Source organism: Malus domestica, chromosome 06 (assembly GCF_042453785.1).
Source record: "Malus domestica chromosome 06, GDT2T_hap1".
In the NCBI taxonomy this organism is placed as follows: Eukaryota; Viridiplantae; Streptophyta; class Magnoliopsida; order Rosales; family Rosaceae; genus Malus; species Malus domestica.
Window position 1 is genome coordinate 31,702,767 of NC_091666.1, and position 23,749 is coordinate 31,726,515.

General features: G+C 37.3%; 4 protein-coding genes across 4 annotated transcripts; 1 reads left to right on the forward strand and 3 right to left on the reverse strand.

The window, feature by feature from the left end:
- Positions 1-2,879: 2,879 nt before the first annotated feature.
- Positions 2,880-3,887, reverse strand: LOC139196938 (uncharacterized). Its single transcript, XM_070823300.1, has one exon. It carries the CDS (start codon positions 3,885-3,887, stop codon positions 2,880-2,882), a length of 1,008 nt encoding a protein of 335 aa, XP_070679401.1.
- Positions 3,888-5,897: 2,010 nt separating this feature from the next.
- On the reverse strand, positions 5,898-7,688 carry LOC103420346 (uncharacterized). The gene is made up of 6 exons (XM_008358408.4): positions 7,538-7,688; positions 7,001-7,053; positions 6,765-6,802; positions 6,607-6,676; positions 6,418-6,499; positions 5,898-6,330 (listed from the first exon to the last, which is right to left on the reverse strand). Exons 1-6 carry the CDS (start codon positions 7,638-7,640, stop codon positions 6,098-6,100), a joined length of 579 nt encoding a protein of 192 aa, XP_008356630.2. The 5' UTR covers positions 7,641-7,688; the 3' UTR covers positions 5,898-6,097.
- A 1,787-nt stretch (positions 7,689-9,475) lies between these two features.
- LOC114825555 (uncharacterized) lies at positions 9,476-10,417 on the reverse strand. The gene is made up of 3 exons (XM_029104289.2): positions 10,165-10,417; positions 10,032-10,090; positions 9,476-9,866 (listed from the first exon to the last, which is right to left on the reverse strand). The coding sequence occupies exons 1-3, from the start codon at positions 10,244-10,246 to the stop codon at positions 9,756-9,758; spliced, it is 252 nt and encodes an 83-aa protein (XP_028960122.1). The 5' UTR covers positions 10,247-10,417; the 3' UTR covers positions 9,476-9,755.
- A 6,125-nt stretch (positions 10,418-16,542) lies between these two features.
- LOC103420345 (cyclic dof factor 3-like) lies at positions 16,543-19,233 on the forward strand. The gene is made up of 2 exons (NM_001328832.1): positions 16,543-16,785; positions 17,411-19,233. The coding sequence occupies exons 1-2, from the start codon at positions 16,627-16,629 to the stop codon at positions 18,647-18,649; spliced, it is 1,398 nt and encodes a 465-aa protein (NP_001315761.1). The 5' UTR covers positions 16,543-16,626; the 3' UTR covers positions 18,650-19,233.
- Positions 19,234-23,749: the final 4,516 nt, after the last annotated feature.

The window sequence follows — 23,749 nt, forward strand, 5'->3', positions numbered from 1 at the left end:
GCCAGGGTTAGGCTCTGATACCAAACTGACACACCCCGATCCTAGAATCAAGGCGTGATGGCCATCACGTGAGCGTGACGTAACCAAAAGTGCGATGCGGAAGCAAAAGATAAGAGAAATACGAAGGAATAAAACCCAACTACTAGCAATAATATCCAACTAGCATGCTACAATAAGTTTAAGTGTGAAACACACAAATTCAGAGCATAAGTACTAGGTGCAGTCAAGTAGGACCATAACTAAATTACAACACCCGCAGGTGAGTCCTACATTTATGTAGTCTGTCAGTACGCCGTGGGAATCCTCGTGGGCCACCAACGCTGCTAACTATAACCTGGAGGGGTGCAAAACAAAATTGAGTGGGTCAGTAAAACCAAAGTTTTTCAAAAACAGTTCATTTAAAACATTTCTAACCCCTCGCTGTAAAACCTGTATACTTTCCCAGAAAATAACATAATATGCATATAATCTTCGTATATCTCAAATCACAATTCTTTATCAAAACCCATAAAATATGCCATGCCATAATGTCAATAACAGATTAAGAATGCATTAATATAACAGGTGACATAATGAATTAACCGGAGACCCTGCAGTTGGTCCTGTATGGTTAATTCCACAGCTCAATATCCAAACCAACCGAAGTCACCACGGTGACCTGTACGGCACTACTCTGCACATAAGTCGGAACTACTTGAAGTAGTCTGTACAACAAGGATGGTGTAATAATACGCTCTAGTGTTTCTCTCATCAATCATCTGTGCACATAATCTAAGGTCACCTACTAGTCGGAACCACCTCTAGTGATCTGTACGACTAGCATGTCGGAACCCTCTCATGGTCTGTACGACATGCACCTACTTGGATCCAAGGTGAGCGTGCGGTGCGGGTGAATAATATAAGCACTAACATCAGGGGTACAGGTTATGAGCTCTCAAATCTGCAAGAAGAGGAACACGACAAGCATACAAAGCATTGAGTCGACCTTGAGGTTTCCTACTCAGTGCATCAGCTACCACATTTGCACGACCCGGATGATACTCAATAGTGCAGTCATAATCACTTAGTAACTCCATCCACCTTCATTGACGAAGATTAAGATCATGCTGAGTGAAAAAATATTGAAGACTCTTATGATCTGTGAAACAATGGAGATAATGCCTCCAAATTTTCAAAGCAAAAACAATGGTTGCCAACTCAAGATCGTGAGTAGGATAATTCCTTTCATGAATCTTCAACTGTCGAGAAGCATAGGCAATCACTCTATTATGCTGCATCAAAACACATCCCAAACCATTTAAATAAGCATCACTGTAAATCTTAAAGTTACCGTTATCATCAGGAAGTACCAATATCGGAGCATGAGTGAGGCAATATTTCAACTGCTGAAACTTTGCTCACAATTCTCGTCCCACTCAAACTTAACATCCTTTCTGGTTAACTTCATTAGTGGTAAGGCAATCATAGAAAAATCTTGAACAAACCATCGATAATAACCTGCTAGACCCAGAAAACTCTGTACCTCAGTGACGGTTCGTGGTTGTTCCCAATTCTCCACTGCTGCTATCTTTTGAGGATCTACTTGAATTCCTTGTGCCGATACTACTTGCCCCAAAAATGCCACTTCATTCAACCAAAACTTACATTTACTGAACTTGGCATACAACTGATGCTCCCTCAATTTCTTTAATATTAAATTAAGATGTCGAATATGATCTGCTTTTGACTTAGAGTATACCAGAATATCATCGATAAAGACAATGACAAACCTGTCAAGATATTGCTGGAATACCTCATTCATTAGCCTCATGAAAGCTACAGGTGCATTAGTCAATCCAAATGGCATCACCAAAAACTCATAATGCCCATAACGGGTCCTGAAAGCCGTCTTAGGTACATCATCATCTTTAATCTTCAACTGATAAGAGCCAGATCTCAAATCAATCTTAGAGAACACACACGTACCTTTGAGTTGATCAAACAAATCATCGATACGAGACAATGGATAACGGTTTTTAATCGTTACCTGATTCAATTGCCTGTAATCGATACATAATCTCAAAGTTCCATCTCACCCTATTTCTTTCACCCACGAAAGTAACCTCTGGTAATCTAGGACGATGAAAAGTAACTGACTTCCTGTAACAATCTATATGGGCATGATTACAATGCAACCAATCTGCCCCTAAAATCACATCAAAATCCACAATATCTAACGGGATAAGATTAGTTGGCATAACCACACCATCCACCATCAATGGACACCCAGGATAAACACTATCAACATAACATTTGTCACCTCTAGGCATAGCAAATTCTAAATCAAATCTTAGAGGTGTAGGGTGAGGTTGAGTCATTTGAGCAAACGTATGATAAATCACAGAATGTGTAGCACTACAATCAATCAAGACTCTTGCAAAATGACCAAGAATAATTAACGTACCCATAATTAAATCTGGATGGTTCTGAGCATCTTGCAGTGAGATGTGATTAACACGTCCCTGAGCTTGCTGTCGTCCACCACGACCTCTGTTGCCTTGGTTACCTCGCCCCTGAGAAGTACGTCTATGTCCTGGCTGATTAGACTGCCTAGATGGTCCTGCACCACTAGCAGTAACCTTTCCTTGTCGGGGCTGACCTCCCTGATGCCACTGAGATCCACTAGTTGGCATGGAAGAATAAGAAGTATAACCTCCAAGGTCTTGGGAATACCCAGTCTGAGAATATGGATCCTGGGAATACTGATACTGTCCGGAAGCATATGGAGCAGCATCACCCTGGTAATGGTAAGCACCACCACGACCCGTCTGACCATAATTGCCTGATCCAAAATTTTGCTGAATCGGCGCTGGAGGTGGCATAACAGACTGCTGAGACCTCTACTGACTCTGGGAACACTGAGCAGCCCTATGTCCCATCTGTCCACAAGTGTAACAAGCACCATCACTTCTCATACACTCTCCATGATGTCTGAAATTACAACGGCGGCACAACGGAGCACCAGAACCACCAGCACCACCAAAATCTCTCTGTCTCTGAAACCTAGGTCCACCAGCAAATCTTCCACCTCTCATCGGGCCTGTGACACTAAATCCTCCACTGGAAGAACTCGAGCGAGCTCCACTTTTCTTGAAATTCTGCGTCTTACGGGTTCCCTGAGTGGAGATACCTTTACCCCTATCCTCTTTCTTCTGATTATCATTCTTATCTTCATCATCCTCACTGTTACTAGGAAGGTTGTCAGAATCCTCCATCCTAACCAAAATCTCAGAAAACTCATGATAATTGGTGCAAGGAAGCGCACTAGCAAAAGTCCACCATTTCCTCTTAGTTCCCAGCTTAAAACGGCGAAGCATCTCTGCCTGATTACCAGCTGTATCAGGGTCATAACGAGACAAGTCTGTAAACTTCCTGTAATACTCATGTGCCGACATATTCTTTTGCTTCAATTGAGTGAACTCCTGCTTCTTACGATCAATGTACTCCAGAGAAACAAATCTTTTCATAAAATTCTCTTTGAATACTTCCCAGTCAGCTGCCATCTCAGGTGACATAAACTTAGTCTGATTTACCCACCAAGCTGCTGGCTCTCGCCCCAAAAACCAAGTAATGGTCTCAACCCATCTATTAGCAAGAAGATTCCCCTGACTCTGCATCACCTGAAAAGTCTTCTCAATATGGTCTAACCATTTTTCTGCTCCTTCATGACCTTCATTACCCATGAAACGGTCCAATTTCAGATTATACATAGTCTTCAGGGGTGTTCTCTGAGGAGGAGGAGGATGACGGATTGCATTTTGAAAGGCATGGGCCATCGCTTCCCCTAATTGAGTTATATCAGGAAAATTAGACTCAGTAGCACGGCGTGATTCCCTACGAGGCGGCATAGTTCTGACAGAAGACACCAAAAGATCATTAGAGCATTAACAATTTATACAGGACTGCAACCTAGGCTCTGATACCAAACTGACACATCCCGGGCCCATTCCACCACTGTAGCACAATATTGTTTGCTTTGGGCCCTGACTACGCCTTCACGGTTTTATTTCTGGGAACTCACACGAGAACTTCCCAGTGGGTCACCCATCATGGGATTGCTCTCGCGCGCTACTCGCTTAACTTCGGAGTTCCGATGGAACCCGAAGCCAGTGAGCTCCCAAAAGGCCTCGTGCTAGGTAGGGATGAGAATATACATTTAAGGATCACTCTCTTGGGTGATGTGGGATGTCACAACGGGGGCTACGACCCTTCGACTTACCAGTGAGTGGGCAATATTTTCTGTATTTACCTATATACTATTAATTTTTCCCAGAAATTGAATTTAAATGAAAGTGTGTTTTAAAATGCCATGCATGCATATTATGAAATATGTGAATTAGTATTTGATGCATATATATATGTGAATTGTGTCGGGGCCGCACATGTGAGTTTTATGTTAATCATTGTGATGTGAATTGTATTGAAAGCTCAAACATGCACCCCTGGTGTTAGTGCTTATATTATTCACCCCGCACCACACGCTCACCTTGGATCCAAGAAGGTGCATGTCGTACAGACCATTAGAGGGTTCCGACATGTCGTACATACCATGAGGTGGTTCCGACTTGTAGGTGATTTTAGATTATTATACAACTGTTGATGAGAGAAGCACTAAAGCGTATTCTTATACCTTTCTTATCGTACAGACTACTTCAAGTAGTTTCGATTTATGTGCAGAGTAGCGCCGTACAGGACCAATTGCAGAGTCTCCGGTTAATTCCTTATTTCACCTGTTATAATGTTGCATTCTTATTCTGTTGTTGACGTTATGGCATGGCATACTTTCTGGTTTTTGATAAAGATTTGTGAATTGAAATATTTGAAGAATTATATGCATATTATGTCATTTTCTGGGAATGTATACAGGTTTTACAGCGAGGGGTTAGAAATGTTATTAAATGAAATGTTTTCAAAAAACTTTGTTTTACTGACCCACTCAATCTTATTTTGCGCCCCTCCAGTTTCTAGTTAGCGGTGTGGTGGCTCACGAGGATTTCCACGGAGTTCTGACAGACTACATAAATGTAGGACTCACCTTCAGGTGTTGTAATTTAGTTATTCCTACTTGACTGCACCTAATATTTATGCTCTGAATATGTGTGTTTCACACTTAAACTCACTCTAGCATGTTAGTTGGATATTATTGTTAGTATTAGGTTTTTATTTCTTCATATTGCTCTTATCTATTGCTTCCGCGTCACACTTTTGGTTACGTCACGCCCACGTGACGGCCAGCACGCCTTGATTTTAGGATCGGGGTGTGTCATGGAGCCTTCAACTCCCAAGTTTAAATTCCATGTAAATAGATGTCATTTTCCAATTTCTATGATTGAGAGTTTAAAAATAAGAAATTTCGTATTCAATTCCATTGTTGTTTTAGGTTAACCAAACAAAAAAATTCACAATTTCTAGAAAATAAAATCCCGTCATTTTAAAATTTCTTAGTAATCTTAAACTTCTTTATCCAAACATAGTGTAAATGATGTGGTTCTTGATAATTGAATTATAATTTAAGTGTTGATTAACGTGCTTATTTTTTTTATTAGTGATACATTATTTGATTTGCAAACATGTTGTGCAAAAATCAAATCAACGTTAAAAGAAATTTAGTAAAAGTGGCGCTTTCTCAATGTTTCCTCTATTCAAAAGACAAGACGTGTTGCACATAAAATTTCTCTCTAATAAATTGGCCATAGAATTTCTCAACGCTTTTCGGTTTGACTCCCCTTCTCCAATGAATAAATCATTTTTCCTTGGAAAGCAATACTTGCATTAAGAATTTTACTTTAGATAATATTTTAAATCAATCACGCAGTTCATGTATTTTAATTTTCTCGCAAAACATTACGTTATTGCTATGAAATTACACCTCCTTCACAATCATAATATAATTGTCAACCATAACATATCATTCAAATCTCCTCCACAATCAAAAGCTGTCCTCACTAGTAAGATCTGCAGCACCTCCTCATGCATACATATATAATGGCACTTAACAAAACTACACCTCTTGCCATCTACTCCTGGAGTCCTCCTTTTACAAAACCAGTTTGGAACTTCACAGAGACACTAACCCTAGCTTAAGAGAGTTGTTAACGCCACCCCTTCTTAACTTTCCACCAACAATCCAGCTTCTTTTACAATCTCTGCACAAACGTTTTTCTTTACGTAGATTGGAATATTTGAACTGTTCAAATCTTGTGTTCAAGCTTTCGCAGCGAGGGCAGGGAAGTATCTTCTTGCGTGCCTCCGCTTTAGCTCGGGCTAATTCATCAGCACTAGGCTGCAATGCTGCACGCATTTACCAAACGTCAAAGCAAATGTTCATCCAGAAGAAGATTCAAATATCTCAAACGCGTGATGTGTCAAGTTAATTACCTGGTTTAGAGATGCATGCTTCCACTCTCATATCCTTCTTCTGAATTTCCGGCTTCTTCTCAGCAACCCTCCGCTGCATGTCCTGTCAATGAACAGATGTACAATTCTAATCATGCGTACAGAATTGGTTAATTCATGCCATTTAAACGTAGGAATTACACAGCGAAGGACTTCATCGGTTGAACTTACCCTGTCCCTAACAAGCACCTTGTTCCCCTCTTTGATTCTTTCCAACTCTACAAGGTTTCCCACACATTTACTTGCAAAGTGAATTAAGAAAAACCCCGAAAATGCCAATGTGATGGATGAACAAAAACATAAACGATCAAATATATCACAAAGGATACGTCCCGTCTTCCAAAAGTTTGAGCAGGTTCTTAGTATTCTGTGAACACATTCAGAACATATCAAGGTAAATTAGACGAAATGAATCATCAAAAATGAATTAGATTAGCCAATTCAGATCGATAAAGTTACAACCTTTACATCCTGACAACTTATGTATTCAGATCAATCAAGTCACACCAACTTGCTTATAGCAAATCAGAGATTAAATTACGAGGGCGGAGAAAAGAAGAAGTACCATTTCGGCAAAGGAATCAGTTTGGTCCCCAATCTCATGCCTCTTCTTGCCATCTGCTATCCACACCAAAAATCTCAGTCACTTATTGGCAAAGCATTATCTTGCAAAAAGCCCAAAATTTCTTAGGGCCCATTTGGGATTTGCTTCTGTTTAGACAACCAAAAGTGCTTCTAATTACCTTAATGCGTTTGGAACAAAAACATTATAGTTCTTATGGTTGTAGAGGTGCTTCCACTTGGAACTTTTTTTATAAAAATTTCTACTTGTTTATAATACTACAAGCGTTTCTAGCATAAGTGCTTCCTACAGAAGCAGTCCCAAACAAACCCTACGTCACTTTACCTCAAATTTCTACACAAAGAAAAAAAAGAAAAACGACAAAAAGCATTTTCCAGCAGAAATTCGGAGAAAAAATTGCAAAGAAACCATGGTTGTAGCAATGTATGACTAACATATGTGAACCTTAAACACGCAACGAGAAAGAAATGCAGGCGAAAGAAAGAAATATCAAGGAAAGCAGAAATGGGAGAAACTGACCTCGAGCATTGTCATCTTCTACGTCCATTGCTTTAATTTCGTCGCCAATTTCTCCCAGAGGGCTTGTTTGCTCTCTCTTTGCACCTCCCCGCAGACGAACCATCTCTCTCTCTCTCTCTCTCTAGCTGGTTCTTACTTCTTACTGGTCTGAATTCAGAAATTACAAAACGACTGGAAAAGTTCTTGACTTGGAAGGAAATGGTGAGCTGCATAAATTTTTAGTTGAGACGGAAACACGGATGGTACATCACGTGTTTTTATGTAAATGGTGAAAAATTTTAATTTTTAAATTATTAACCTTTTAACACATATAACCTACCATTTATATAGGAACACGTAGTGTACCATCTCGTGTGACGGTCACATTGAAAAATCTCTCGGTGAGCTGGTCGTTGATTCTGAGAAATTTTTAATTGTGACGGGAACACAAGTGGTAGACCACGTGCTTTAATTGAAGTGGTGAGAAATTTTATTTTTTAAGTCATTAACATTTTAGCACACATTTCCAATCATTTGTATAATAACACGTGATATACTATCTCATGTATCAGTCATACTGAAAAATCACTCTCGTGGATTCTTTCGTGGAAGTGTTCCCTATTTGGGCCTTTTTGTTGTTTTTGTTTTTTTCCCAAACTTTGGGCTCTCTTTTGGTTCAATTCGGCTTCTTGCCGTGGGACTGTCGTGTTTATAAATGGAATTTAAAAGAAATAACAAACGGTGGAACCATCTGATAGATGGTGAACAATATCGAAAGTATTTTGTTAAAAAAAATTTTTTTTCTAATTCACTACGTCGAGTTTAAACTCTTCCCTTCATTTTAGTTAGTTTACAATAATAATGTCGCTTGCAGTTAAAACAAATTGATGATAATTGTGTATAAGTGAAGTTTTTTTATCAGAGCGAAAAAAGTGAAGCTTTTTCAACGCATTTGTTTCTCAAATATAATATTTCATCTTTTATTTCATGATGTTCCTTTATTTTCTTCTTTTGACGAGCTTAAGAATTATACTTTCATCTTCGTATCAAAATTGAAAGAAATTGAGTAACGCAAGATATCTTATGAAATGTCATCCACAATTGATTTGGCTTTTAGATGTGTATTTTGTTCTTAAAGTCTCTGACTCCGTCTCTACAAATGAAGCCTTTTTCCTTAGGAACTAATGATTTCCTTAAGAATTTTACTTTGATGTTAGGTTATGGATACCACTTTAGCAAGCCAAATTAACATACCCCGTATGCGTTTTAGTTTTTTCACGTAGCAATGCATGATTGCTCCAAACGTCGGAGGAATAAAGAATGTATTCTCTAAAACCAGGAGACTGCTGGTTACAATTGCTCCTAATGGTTCAAGTAGTTTTTCCTATACAACTATCATTGTAGTTTGTCTGCAACATAGCCTCTACATATTGTGCATCAAATGACCATGAAATTCTCAAATTACAAATCTTATACCTTGCCGCTCGACTCTTATTTTCGGCCACAAACTCGATCGCGGCAAATTGCCAAGATAGAACATACAAACTAGCTCCGAGCTTCAGCAAAGCTGGAGGCAAGCTAATTAAGACTTGCCCAGCAAGCTTCCTAACTAAAGCTATCGATTTGGTGACACTTATGATGTCGTCAACAATGTGATCAGCAATCCAGACAAATAAGGTATGTTAATGTGGGCTTCATCAATATGTAAACCTTTCAAAATTTTGATAACAAAAATGGAAAGTTTTACACTTACAATTCACGGTTTTCAGTCGGTTATGCAAATTCGTATATAAATCACCATTCAATTTTTTTTATTTTCACCATCGCCTCATTGTGAAGTTTTGAAAATTAAGATGAGACTTTCCGTTGAGATTCTTGAGTGTAGAACTCTATTTGACAATGAGATTATCAACATGCAGAATGAGGCGAACTTCCGGGGTGCTCAGATAGCATAGTTAATGAGATTATCAACAGCATCAAAAGCTCATACATTCATTCTGCTTGATCAAGTTAATACTCTTCATAATCATTGTACATATATATTTGCATTAATCCATGATTTCATTTCACCTAATGCATCTAGTTCCTACATTCCTACTCCGTCTAAACCCTAATATTAATAAACTTAAATGACTGATATAGAAACAAAAATCTCTTTTCCAATAGTTCGATACAGTACATTGTAAGCCTTAAAACCAATAGTTCCAACAGAATCCTAGCAACCAGTGCATCTTCCAAACTACGGTTTCGGGGTGTGGCGGTTGTTGGCGCCTGATCCCGGGTAGTCATTTAGCTCCACACCCATCCTTTCACTGATAGCTCTCTCATTATAGATCTTCTCTGTGGTTACCTGTTTTGAAAAATGAAAATTAAGTGATGGAAGGCTAGTAACTCAACACATCTTTTCCCGGAGCGCTTCTCGTGATACTTGTACTATGAATACATGTCTATTAAGATCCCTAGAGGATCCTCGCGAGTCGCGAAGAACTATAATATCGAAAATATGGAGTAATACCAGTTTGTTACTTCCTGCAATTTGATGAAGTTGAGGTCCAAGCTTTAGACTTCCAATTCCTGCATGTTGTAAAAAGCAAATGAGAACTAGATGGAGAAGAATAAGAGAAGCAGAAAGCTGTTACAGGTTTTACTTGTAGCTGGGATGGCATTCAAGAAGATAAGTTGAGAAAACCCTAGCAAGATCACAAGCACATGAAGGAGACTGCTTGCCATTTTCTCTATGAAGTTGGATGTTAATTGTCTTAAAGCTATCACTACTCAATTTATACAACTCAAAAAAGCTGCCTTTCTAGACCTTTGTTTGAGTTGTTGGGATTTGGAAAAAATCAAAAGGGTGAAAGAGAAGAGGAGTGTAAAACTGGTGGAAATTTACCCCAAAATGCAGTGAGGTGGTTTGGAAATTGTTAAGTGGGGCAGTTGATTTTTAAGTGAATGTGGTAGTGGAGGTGTCACAAAGGATGATGTCGTGGCAAAATTTGAGCTCAAGGGTCTCATGCACTAAATTGTAGGTTAAGGTTTAGTGGGAGTCATCATCATTGGACACAGCTGCACAAGGATATTCAATGAAATGGAAGAAGAAATCACTAAAAAAGCAAAGCAATATGGACTTAGATCTTTTGGGATTCATTTTAGTGGCATGTCAACTAAGGGGTAGGGAAAACAAACAAGAACCACCAAATGCGATAGCATGTAGTATTGCAGTACAAGTACGACTTGTTTGAAAAAGAAAAAAAAAGTTGAAGATGATGACATGTTTACTTGGAACATACTTGTATTCAAATTTTCGATTTTTGATTTTCTCTATGTTTGCTAACGCATGGATATTAAAGTTAGTATGATTCATGATTTCACATGGGTTTGCTCTTGATTGATGCTTTCACATGCATTTGCTAATACTGTGACACTAACGGACTAAAAAATTATGTGACTCATACATTACAATTTGTAACTCAAAATCTGAAAAACAAAAATTAAATTAATTAAGGAAGTAGTTAATCTCATTTACATTTCTTATCTTCTTTATTTATGACTTTTTCAGTTCATGACCTCTTTGTTGAGAGTGAATTCCACATAAAGGAGAGAGACATTACATATGCTTATAATAGTTGGGTTACTTCGTATATTGTCAAATGATTTTATGGTGAAGGCTCAACCTTCTCTATGGTATCAGAGAGCAGGTTGTTTTGTGTGTCAAGCCTAACTGCCACCGTGCTCCACGCCACCCGATTTGTGTTATTCACGTGTTAGACTTTAAAATTCATCACACATGAGGGAGCACGTTGAGAGTGAATCCCACATCAGAAATAAGAGGGATGTTTTGTGTACTTATAATTATGTAGTTGGATTCATGTTATCAATTGGTTATACGGTGAAAGCTCAAAACTTTCTTTGCTCTTCTTATTATGATTTATTCTTCTTTCCAAGAATAAGACACACAATGATCTGGTTGGATGGTAAGTGCAGAACACAATTAGAGTTGGCAACACAATCAGTTTAACCATTCAACTTCGTTCCGACTTCAGTGGACATATTGGGATCAAGTTATCATGCTTTTAGTTTAAATTGTTTGACTTTATGAATCACCAATCAAACTTTACAATGTGTTTGGTGGTGGGTCACTGCCCTTACATGGTGGCATGGTTACAGATTTATTAGGTTGTAATTAAAGTAGTTATTGACAATGAAACAAACATGGCTCATGTATTAGCCAATTCCAAAAGGCAATTAACAAAATTAATTAACTAATTACAATGTAAAGCTAAAAGCCTAAAGATCCGAAATGGGGCTGAGAAAGTAGAAAAGATATATAAAGCAAGAAAGGCCTAAGGATCCATCCAGAATAATCACACCATGCTTTCTGCTGCTTTTGCATGCTTCAAAATTTATCATGCTACATTTTACTCAAACTTAGTCAATCCTTTCAGATGGGATGCTGTCCGTTGATGATGTTTGTTTGATCTCACCCAATTCAGTCAGTCCTTTCATGCCCATGGGAGCAATATGTCACACACTTCACATTGAGTTTATGTGCTTAACAACTTACATGGAGAGTTCACATAATCTTCTATTTTTATCATTAGGGTGGATCTTTCTTCTGGTTTAGTGTGTTACATGATGAAAGGGTTAATCTGATTTAATCATTGAGGTACAGGTTACACAAACTCATGATATCTAAGATTTCCTATAGATGATGATTGATGTCTAGCAAATAATCATTTTACATCGAGAGATCAAATGGGGTCGTGTTATACACGTCTTTTAAATGAAAAGTCATTTGTTAAATTGATAAGAATTTTCACATTTAGTTGTTAAATACCTCAATGACCTACTTTAAGATTTTTCAGGATCATATAAACTCATGATAGGTAAGTTTTTCTTCAGAAGATGAGCAATGATTGGCGAGATTTTTTCATTTTAATTTCGCGCCTTAAGTCAATATTTTTGCAATTGTATAATGATAATGATGTTTCGTTCCGTGTTTCAAGTACACTGAAAAATCTCTTCAAATAAAATAACAATCAACAAGCAAAAAGCTACATGTATCTGAAACATAAAAAAAAATTGAAAAGAAAGAAGGGGACTAAGAGATTGGAGAAATTTCTTCAAACCTTCCATCCTAATTTCATCTTAATCCTGTCCAAATCAAATGTGTGGTATGTGCCTCCTAATTGAAAAACATGTTAGCGGAAATCCAAACCGCCCACTGGGTAATCCGACATTAAACAAATCAACTTTAACTACCTAATTACACTTGTTTAATTCTGATTAAAAGAAAAAGTTGACTTGTTTAATCAATAGATGAAGCATGTGATTAAAGTAATCAAAACCATTTGACCTTTAACACCGAAAGACCAAACCTTAGAGCATTTTAAAGGATTTAACAAAAAATATTTCTTTGAAGGTGTCTTTGTTAACCCATTTGAATTGTGACTTGGCACATGTCCTCTTAACAAGATAAAACGTAAACAAAATGATAAAATAAAAAAAAAAAAACTAATGAAAATGGTTTGAAAACTTTGAGTTTTAATGATAATGACAAAATAAAAGGGAAATGAATAATACAAAGATTGATTTTTAGTGTAAAAATGTAAATTTTTATTAAAGTACCGAGAACTTTTCTTTAAAATTTTTAATAAAAAAATGGGCAGCCTTCGCATTCCTGGTCTGGTTGGGGGCCAGATGGCTATGTTTGGCCCCAGCTTGGTGAATCGTATCCATGCGCAAACCCATTGTGCGCCCTTTATCGTTCTCCCACTCTTTCAACCAACTTTTTAGATTTTATTTTAAAATATTAATATCTTAACTTTATTTATTTTATGAGATCCAATTTGTATTATCAAACACTTTATTAATAATATTTTAAATAAAATAGGTTGCGAGATCTAATTTGCTAACTTAAACAAAGTAACAACTGACCTTATAAGCATGTAAGATCAATTATTAATTCTTTAATTTGCTAACTAAGTTGTTATCTCCATTAAAAATTTATTTTTACTACACAACATAACAAAACTAACGTCGTCAAATGCTGCTTTATTTGGAGATACTCTTATCTTTTAACTTTTTATACCTAGGAGGATCATCGCCAAATCCTATTTATGAGGATCCTAGAGATCCTCCAATCACATATGTTCATCTTTCATCGTACGGTTAGAAATCATTGTAATTTTTTTAACTTAAAATTGAATATAAACAGTAATTGACAAAAACTGACCGCACGATGTATGATGAACGTATATAATTAGAGGATTCGGCAAGGATCATCTCTCCTTTATCCCGGAAAGAACTTTTCTCCATATCTCTTCCACCAGGTCACCAAATCAAATGATCCGGGCTTTTGAATTTTCATCCAACGGCCCATATGTTTTGATCCCTTAAAAGCTATAATAATTTTTTACCGTTGAATGAAATTTCAAAAGCCCGAATCATTTGATCTAATGATCTTGGTAGGAGAGATCTGAAGATGATATCTTTCCCTTTATCCCTACATTAAGATTGTACTAAATCATATTTTTTTTTACTTTTATATTGCTTAATTTTTTGGAATATTAAAAAAATTAAAATGTCCACTAATTGGATTTGGTGTCATCCTTTGAGAGCTCTGCTTAGGTAAATTTTTAGTTGTGACGGAAATACGAATGGTACACGATGCGTTTTTATGTTAGTGGTGAAAATTTTTAATCTTTAAGTTATTAATCTTTTAATACACGTAACCACTCATTTATATAGGAACACGTGGAGTACCATATTATGTGATGATCATACTAAAAAAAATTTCCTCTGCTTACGTACAAGTTGGTCAATGGTATACGCGTGTCATGAGCTAGGATACGTGTTGGTCATCTACGGGAGATTGTGGAGAAATTCTGCAGGCTTTCAACTTTGAGCTTTTTGGGGTGGGACCCATTGAAAAGTTTCTGCAGCTGGTGTGGCGACAAACCTGGTTCTAATCTGAGATTAAATATTTAGTCAGCAAGATAAATGAAATAGAAAATATATTGAGTTGCCTTAGAGTCTTCATACACAAGTAATTAAAGAGATTAAATTACATTATCGCTTAGAGTATTCATATATTTAGTTTACTTTTCACACGTTTCTTATAATTTAGGTTATTTGATCTTCTTCAACTCGTTCAATCCGACGGTCAAAATTTAAGAAGGGAGGGTGGGATGTGTTATTCATACACCCCAAAAAATAATTGTACTAAGTATGTTTGCAATCCTGTGTTTTTTTTATGGAAAGGTACAATTTATTAAGATGCCAATAAAATACGTATAAGAGGATAAGACATAAAAAGTAAGCGAATCTCTGAAGAATAAAAAACTTTGTCGGGATTTTCAAACCGGAAACATAAAAAAAAGGCCATCATTATAGAATAAAAGAGAACATTGTAATCACTGAGTAAAACTATTTTGAATCAAGATGTTTGCTACATGTCCGGTGGTCCTTCAAATTAAGCCACCTCATGTTGCTCTCCAGTTCCTGCTCTTTCAAGCCTATGTGATGCCTGATTTGCTTCTCGTCTAACATGACTTAAGCTTGAATCGAGAGAAAGCTTGAAGAAATAAGCGACTGTCATTAAATATTAGGAAAACTAATGAAAATAGTTTGAAAACTTTGAGTTTTAACAATAAGGACAAAATAAAGAGTAAAATGAATAGTACTAGGATTGATTTTTTAGTGTAAAAATGTGGTTTTTCGTTAAAGTGAACAGTATCAGGAGCTTTTCGTTAAAGTTCTCTTAATTATTAATCCCATCCCAAATAGAGGTGTCATCACCTTGTTGGATAGCAGCTATTGCAAGGATATAATCTCCTTCAAATTCTACTTTAGTAACTCGCAACTCCTTTACAAATATGACAACCCTTCTAACAGCACTCAACTCTGCTTGCAATGGCGAACCCCCAAACTTTAATTTGAACTCAATTTGCAGCCATAATTTCTTCCTTCGTCAACATTGTCGCCTACAAGACACATAAGAGGGTACTTTAAACAATTTCCTTGCAAGAAAATAAGAAAAGTTGACCCAACCACTATGAATGATACCTCGAAGAGTTAAGGATTAGTAATCATTTTCAGAAATCGAATGGATTCGGTCCTATACATACGCGAGGAATGTAATAAAAAAATTTATTTTCATTCCACTTAGCCCTATCCCTCTCTAGGGGTATTTTAGGTATCGTTTGGTACGTGTGACGGGATGGAACGGAGTGAGATGATGTGTTTCATCTCGTGTTTAGTGTGCCTAAAACGGGTGGAACGTGTTGTTCTACGGGACGAGTTTTGAGTGAATTTTCGTTCCGTCTCACCCCTGAAACGACTTGTTCCACATCCGTGGAACACAAAATTATAACATCTTCATCTCCTTCTTCCTTCTTGTTCCCATTCGAGGGCATCTTTGCTCCCTTTCCGTTCTGTCCCGTCCCGTCCCATTCCGTTCCGTCTCATCCCATCTGCATACCAAACGATACCTTAGTGATGGATGTTATAGGAACTAGACAATCTTATTTGGTCAAGTTGTAAAAACTTGTGAACAATAAAAAATTATGAAATTATATTATCCTTCGACAAACTGCATGTACTAGATAAATGAATTGTTAATTACGCGACTAAAGATCTGAAAATAAATTCAACGACTAAAGATATGAATGTTAGCATATATCGGTGCATACTAAAAAATTCGTAACAATACGAGGAAGAAAAAATATAGAAAATGTTATTGACACTTCAAAAATCTCATTTTACACTCATCATAAGTGTATTTTTCTTTCCTAATATAGAAAATTTGAAGTGTAGAATAAGATTTTTGAAATGCTTCCCAGAAAGATACATATCTCTAATGGTAGCACCGAATTTTCCATGCACCCAAAGGAAAGTTGACAAGGGAAATCTGGAGGCCACGAGAACTTGTGGCTGAGAATCAAACGCCACGTTGTGACGTGGCACCCACTTCCAGCTAAGTTTAAACAGATCAAAATCGTAGACGACGTTTTACTACGGCCAATGCCACCACGACTCTCACCCAAAAGAAACGAAAAGGAAAACACTTCCAACGCTCGCGCCTCTTTTTCCACTGTTTGGCTGCCGAGAAAATGCTGGAAACTAAGGACCCCGCGATCAAGCTCTTCGGGAAGAAGATTGCCCTCCCCGCCGACATCGAAGACTTGGGTTTTGCTCGGCCTGTAGAGAAAGAAGTGGAGGTAGAGTCAGAGGAGGAGGACGAAGAAGAAGAGGATGAAGAGACAGAGCAGGTAACAGTTTGTAACTCAGAGAGAAAGTTCTTGTCTAAATTTTTGTTTGGATTCGACCCTTTTGTTAAAATGCTGAGAGCTTTGAAGGGTCGAGCTTGTTTTCTTGATTCGTTTTCATTTTTTCTATTTTTGTTTGATTTTTTGATCCTGTTTAATTAACTTCATAAATTTTAGCAGATGAAAGAATCAGGGAAAGAAAGTGGAAATTCTGAGCCTTTTTTTTCCAGTTGAAAGTTGAAATCGAAAATTTGTTGCCTTTTGATTGTTTGATTCAATTTTGTTTATCAATGAAACGATTTTCAATCAATGGATTTCACTCCAGCTTTTGGAAAAGTATTAAATTTGATAAGTTTTATTACTTCTTTGTTTAATAATTTTGGTTAATTAAGTCCAATTTGCATGTAGCTAATTAGATTGTTTTTAAGTGTGACTGCAGATAAAAAACTGTGAAACTGTTTATGCTTCTTGATTTTCTCCTAATTAAGCAGCCAGATTTTCAGCTGTGAGATTTATTTATTCTTCAAATGAAAGAAATCTGGAAGGTTTTCTGTTGATTTTCTAAGCTGTTGTTTTCATTAATCTGGAAATATTACCCGATTCTAAATCGTACTTGTAAAATTTTCAGGATTCGCCATCACGAAAATCGACTGAGAGCATAGAACAAGATGATGGTTCTCCTCCTAAAACTGAAGACCCTGCAAATCTGGAAATATTACCAGATTCTAATGTGAACCCGAAGACACCATCAACAGATGAAGCAAGTGCGCTATCGAAAACTGCTCAGACAGAGAAAGAACCGAGTACCGAAAACTCGGAAGAGAAAGCCCTGAAGAAGCCTGACAAGATACTTCCATGCCCCCGCTGCAATAGCATGGACACTAAATTTTGTTACTACAACAATTACAATGTCAATCAACCGCGGCATTTCTGCAAAGCCTGTCAAAGATACTGGACTGCAGGCGGTACCATGAGGAATGTGCCTGTGGGAGCTGGACGTCGCAAAAACAAGAACTCTGCCTCACATTATCGCCACTTCACCATTACCGAGGCTCTTCAAGCAGCTCGGATTGATGCTCCAAATGGAGCTCACCACCCTGCATTAAAAAGCAATGGTAGAGTCCTGAGCTTCGGAGTGGATGTACCTATTTGTGATCCTATGGCTTCTGTTCTAAATCTTGCAGATAAAAATGTTTCAAGTAGTACTCGAAATGGTTTACATAAAGGTGAAGAACAGGTATTTCGAGCTCCTTGCAAATCTAGGGAAAATGGTGATGATAGCTCCAGTGCATCTTCTGTAAATGTTTCAAAACCACACTTGGTGAATGTCAATGGGTTCTCTTCGCAAATTCCTTGTCTTCCTGGTGTTCCCTGGCCTTATCCATGGAATGCAGCAGTTCCCCCACCGGCTTTTTGTCCTCCAGGATTTCCTCTATCATTTTGTGCTGCACCTTATTGGAACTGTGGCGTGCCTGGCACCTGGAACGTTCCTTGGTTTGGTCCACAACCCGCTACTCCAAACCAAAAGTCTCCCCACTCTAGTTCAAATTCTCCAACATTGGGGAAGCATTCGAGGGATGAGGACGTTGTAAGACCAGAGAATCTGGAGAAGGAAGAGCCATCAAGACAGAAAAATGGATGCGTTTTGGTTCCGAAAACATTACGGATTGATGATCCAAGTGAAGCTGCAAAGAGTTCAATATGGGCAACGCTCGGGATCAAGAACGATTCCATCAGTGGCAAAGGACTGTTCAAGGCCTTCCAACCAAAGAGTGATCAAAAGAAAACTGTCCCTGAAACCTCCCCCGCAATGCGAGCAAATCCAGCTGCATTGTCTAGATCCCTCAACTTTCACGAGAGCTCATGAAGTAGCTAGCTAGCCAAGTAGCCATGAGTTTTGACAGGTACCCCATCCAGCTGAGGCCATTTTAGTTGAGCTGGTCGAATCGGGGATGCAGAATTGGAGGGGCAGTCTCTACTCTCTAGGGTTCCTCAGTATGATAGGGGAACTAATGTAGGATAAAGCGCTTGTGGGAGATTGGTTCCCACTAGGATAAATCTCTAGTGGCAACTATTTTTGCCTTCTTGCGCTATGCACAGGTCCCTTCTGATGTACTTAGTTTTTCTGAGATTATGTCCATGTACGTATCTATGTCTCTATATATGTGAAATACTATGATAGAATTGGTTGGAGATCCAAAGATCTTTCTATTCTCTCTTTTCTATTTTCTTGGGGGCCAAGGAAAAGAGCGTTCTACAACAGAGATGCTACTATGGCAGTATTTTAAACTAATCAAGAAGTGTTGTGTTTGACTCTTGTAAGTAATACTAGTTTATTAGTTTGAGATACCGTCACAGTGACATTTCCATTGTAGTTAATCTGTTGATCCATCCATGCCTTGGTGGCTACTCTTGTGGGGCAAAAATGGAGATGGCGACAAACCAACAAAATTGTTCTTTTTAGTCCCTTTCCCTTTGTAAGATAAGCTTGAATTAAATTCCTAGCAAGGGCCAAATTGCTTTCCTTTTCACCACCAAAGGATCTGAACAACTTGCACAAAAGTTCGGTTGCAGACTGTCCGATATTATCTTGATCTCCTTTTTCTCCCTGTTCTCTTTTGAGAGATTTTTCAGTGTGTGTTTGGAATACAGGATGATACAATACATGTTATTATACAATTGAAGGAACATTTGGAGGAACATGCGGTGTACTGTCCTATATTCCGGATACACTAAAAAATTTCTCGTACTCTTCTCGTTTAGAAAACAATTATGTTCAACCACTAAGAAATAATAAATCAACACAATTATAGAAGCCAAAAATTGCCAACCTACATAAGAAGGAAATTTTGAAACAATGCCATGGTATGGTATTCTACCAAAGAGTCTTGTATCGTAGCTTCAATTCTCAATTATGCGTTCGTGGTCTTTTTAGCAAAAATTGTCTCGTATAAATTGATGCTAAAAAAATCATATTTTTTTAACACATAACGGGATAATTTGAAGCTATGATCAAAGATTCTGGTAACCTTAATACATGTGTTCAACCCTCGATTTGATTTTATAAATATATATGTTTGATTCTTTTTTCATTGATTTCTATAAATATATATATGTTCGACCCTTTATTCAAGTCTAAACGACTACTCGTTAAAACAAGTCATCTCAGACATATGCCTCTCACTAGCCAGTGACAGAAACTGGGGATGTTTCTCCTTTGATAAGAAACTACGGATGATAGGATTACTTGGTGAAATACATCTTTACCTAATTTCTTTGCAAAGCAAATCGTTAGATGCATCAACATCACAGATAGATGTGTCTCTCAAAACAATCACCAATTAAAAAACACACAGATATTTGGGTGCAACAAGCAAATGCAGGCCGCATTTTTTGGTAAAGATGAGTTGTTATATGGGACCCCAATTCCACACATAATGCCATGTATATTTTGGCGTTCTCTATCTCTTGATCTGAAGAGCAATTTATACAGTACGAGTTCGATGTTATATGGCGTTTTGATCTGATGATGCAATGCTATGTGGAGAGGAATTTATGCATAATATTGTGTTATTGAATCAAACGCAATAATAACGATAAATCTGTTCTATATAAGTCATTATCCTGTCTCGCTTTCGCTTTTCTATTTTTTTCTTCCTTTTTTTGCTCTTTTCCTTCATCATATACGAAAGCAATTGTCCCTCTATTTTCATCCATATGCCTAATTTTAATGCTTGTCTGGGAGACAAAAGAAGATACAATGACAGAAGGTTTTTGAATATTTTCTGGATCACAACTCTCTAGCCATATGGTTTTTGATTTTTAATGTCGACTAGATATTGAACACAACCTTATATCTACAGTGCATGGATATGAACAGGGAGATACAACACGACACGACACAGGGATACGTCAAATTAACAAGAAAAATTAATTTATGATCACAAGAGATTACAACATGACACAAAGATATGACACAACACGATAAGGCACTGGGATACGAGAGGATACCACCATGATCTTGCATTGCACTCTTACATGTTCAACTTTATTGAGGATACAAAATTATAGTGGCAAACTTGGTAATGTTGCTAAATAATGGTGTTTCCAAATATGAGAAATTGAGCCTTCCTTCTAACTAAAAACCCAAAAAGGTCTCTTTGTAGAGAACTGAAAAAGGAAGAGAAAAGGTTTGGTTAAGTCATGTCATTTAAGCTCCAACAGACTAACATGGAGCTCTTCCATTTTTCTTAAAAACCTCCCTCTCAAGGCTTGACAATATGACTACATTTTACAAGGGAAAGAGCAAAAAGAAAGAAAAACTCTTATAAAAATCTTAATCCCTAGTCTAATCCCATCACTAATCCTCTCACCTCGAATGCTCATGCCACTCGTCCGTGCGTGCACGAAGTGACTCATTTAAGTATTCAATCAAATTCTTTTTTTAATGAAACGATAATAAAGAATTAGGCAAGTCGAACTACACAAAACACTTGATTGCCGGATTATAATAATAGCCTTACTATCTAAACCTGCACAAGATGATTAATAGGCTAGATTAAGCAACAACGTATCATTTAGTAATTGATTAATGCTGATATTTGAGTAACAGAATGTCAGGTTAGGTAGAGAGCCACTTGTAATTGTTTTGCTCATTTTTTTTAATCATGGTGGATTCTTAACAAACCAACCAAGTCTTCTTGCATGTTAATTATTACAGCACCAAGTTACAAGTTACATGTAGTTTTACCATCTCCCATTTGGCTCAATTCATAAATTCATGTCCTCTTCCTTGGAAGGAAAAAAAGTGGATTAAAATTGTAGGTTTACACCTCCATGTTTAAGGTGATTTTTAAAATGAATCGTGACGGTTCAATTTTCTCATATTATTCATTTTCTAAGATTTTGAAATTGTATCAATTAACATTTTTTGGATATTAGATATTTGAACGTTTAAATATCCGTTAAGTTGATGAGTTTTTTAGTTAATATGATGCAAATGAGTTTACATGTAATCGTAATTATGGATTTCATCCTCATTATGTTATTAATTTACTGAAGATTCAAATAATTCGTTATAAAAAATGAATAAATTAATACAATTTTAAAATAAAAAGTGTGAAATTTTGTTTAAAAAAACATGTGTGAACTGTATTTAGCCCAAAAGGTCAAGCTCATTGAATTTTAAAAGTGGCTTTTGGTATGATGGGAGTCATTGTCAATCTCCCACTATTCTAGTGCTCTTTTTATTATCATTCAAAGTCATCCAAGTTGCATAGAATGAGGGGAAATTTGGCTTTACACGCATAGTGATTTATCAAAAGCAGTACATTAAGTATAATAATAAAAATTTGAAAACTTAATAAAAAAAAAAAAATTCCAACTAATTTGGTATACAGGCCTGATTTGGTACTGAGGTGATTCTGAAAAAAACTGGTATAAAAAAAAGCTGAGAGCTGTTTTTTGTGTTTGGTAAACATTTAGCTTCAGCTTTTTTTCATAGTTTTGTGTGAAAAAAAAACCAAAAACAAGAAACTGTTGTAAAATCGACGGTGGGTGCAGTGGAATAAATGAAACAAGACACAAAATTTACGAGGTTCCTCTACAGTCAGTGTGACTGGAGTACGTCCTCGGGGCAGCTGTGATGCTTTCATTATAATCTGAAATAATAGGAGTACAAAGATAACTCTCTCTATTATCTCCTCTCATCTTCCTCTATTCTCTCTCTTCCTCTTCCTTTCTTCCTTTTCCTTCTTCTCTCCCGTGAACCTCACTCACTTCATTCATCTTCTTCCTTTATATAAACAAAAGAAAGCACTATTCACTTTACAAATTTTCCACAAATGAATAGTGAAAATACTGTGCATAAATAGTAACAAACTATTCATGTGGACCATCCACATAATATTTACAACACTCCCCCTTGGATGGCCACAAGTCTTCGATTGACTCGTTAAAATCTTGATCTGTCTTGGATGCTCCCCCTGATGAGTATCTCCCCCTGATCTCAAATCATTTAGGTTGATCGTTGATTGTTCTGCTTTAGTCCCTTAGTAAGAAGAATTGCTAAAAGAGTTGCTTTACTTATTGTTAACTTTCCACAGCCTTTTTCTTGAACTGGGTTGTAGGACTTTCTGCTAGACTAGCATTGAAGATCGGAATTTACTCCTTTTATCTGGAGCGGAATTTGATTCAAGAGTAATGAACACTTGATCTTGAATCGGACTTGTAATTTCTTTAAGGACCTTCGAAGCTGGATCTTGAATGAAATTGGACCATGAGGAGCTTCATGTGGCAAGTGATCTTCAGTTTTGTCAGGGATGAATCAGCACGCGTTTGTTGCGCTTGTCTCCACATGCTTCAATGTATCATTTTTACTTTCCTTACTTGCTCCCCTTGCTTAAGTAGTATTTTCCCTGCTTTTCCCCCATGCATGTGTGGCATCTTCTCCGGCAGTATTTGCCCTCTAATGCCGGAGTGGAGTGCAACCCTTGCATTTGGATGGTTCATCACTTCTTGGTGACTGGAGACCCAGCTCCAACCGTTGAAGATGACTACTCGAGAGCAACATTAGGTAAGCAATCAGGAAAGGTTCCAGGCAGTCGGTTCCTTACCGGGAGTTTGAGTGGAGGTTTCGACATATTGCTTTCTTTATCCTTGTCTTCGCAGGCAAGAACATGGACAAAGGAAAGGACAGGGAGATTGCATGATATGAGATAATCTTGCTCTGGTCCCTGAAGATATGTGATAATCTTGCTCTGGTGTGACATGTTTGAAGAGGTATTCTCGGAGAGGAAGAAAACTGAGTATTTCGAGATGCTATGTTGAAGATGCATTCTCGGAGATGAGGAAGAGTTAGGTATTCTTGCAGAGTTGCAGGTCTGCCTTGTTATGAAGAACAGAGGTCGACATATATAGAGATTTCCCAATAGCAAGTGGTGGTGCTGTGCTTTTACTCTTGTCAGCA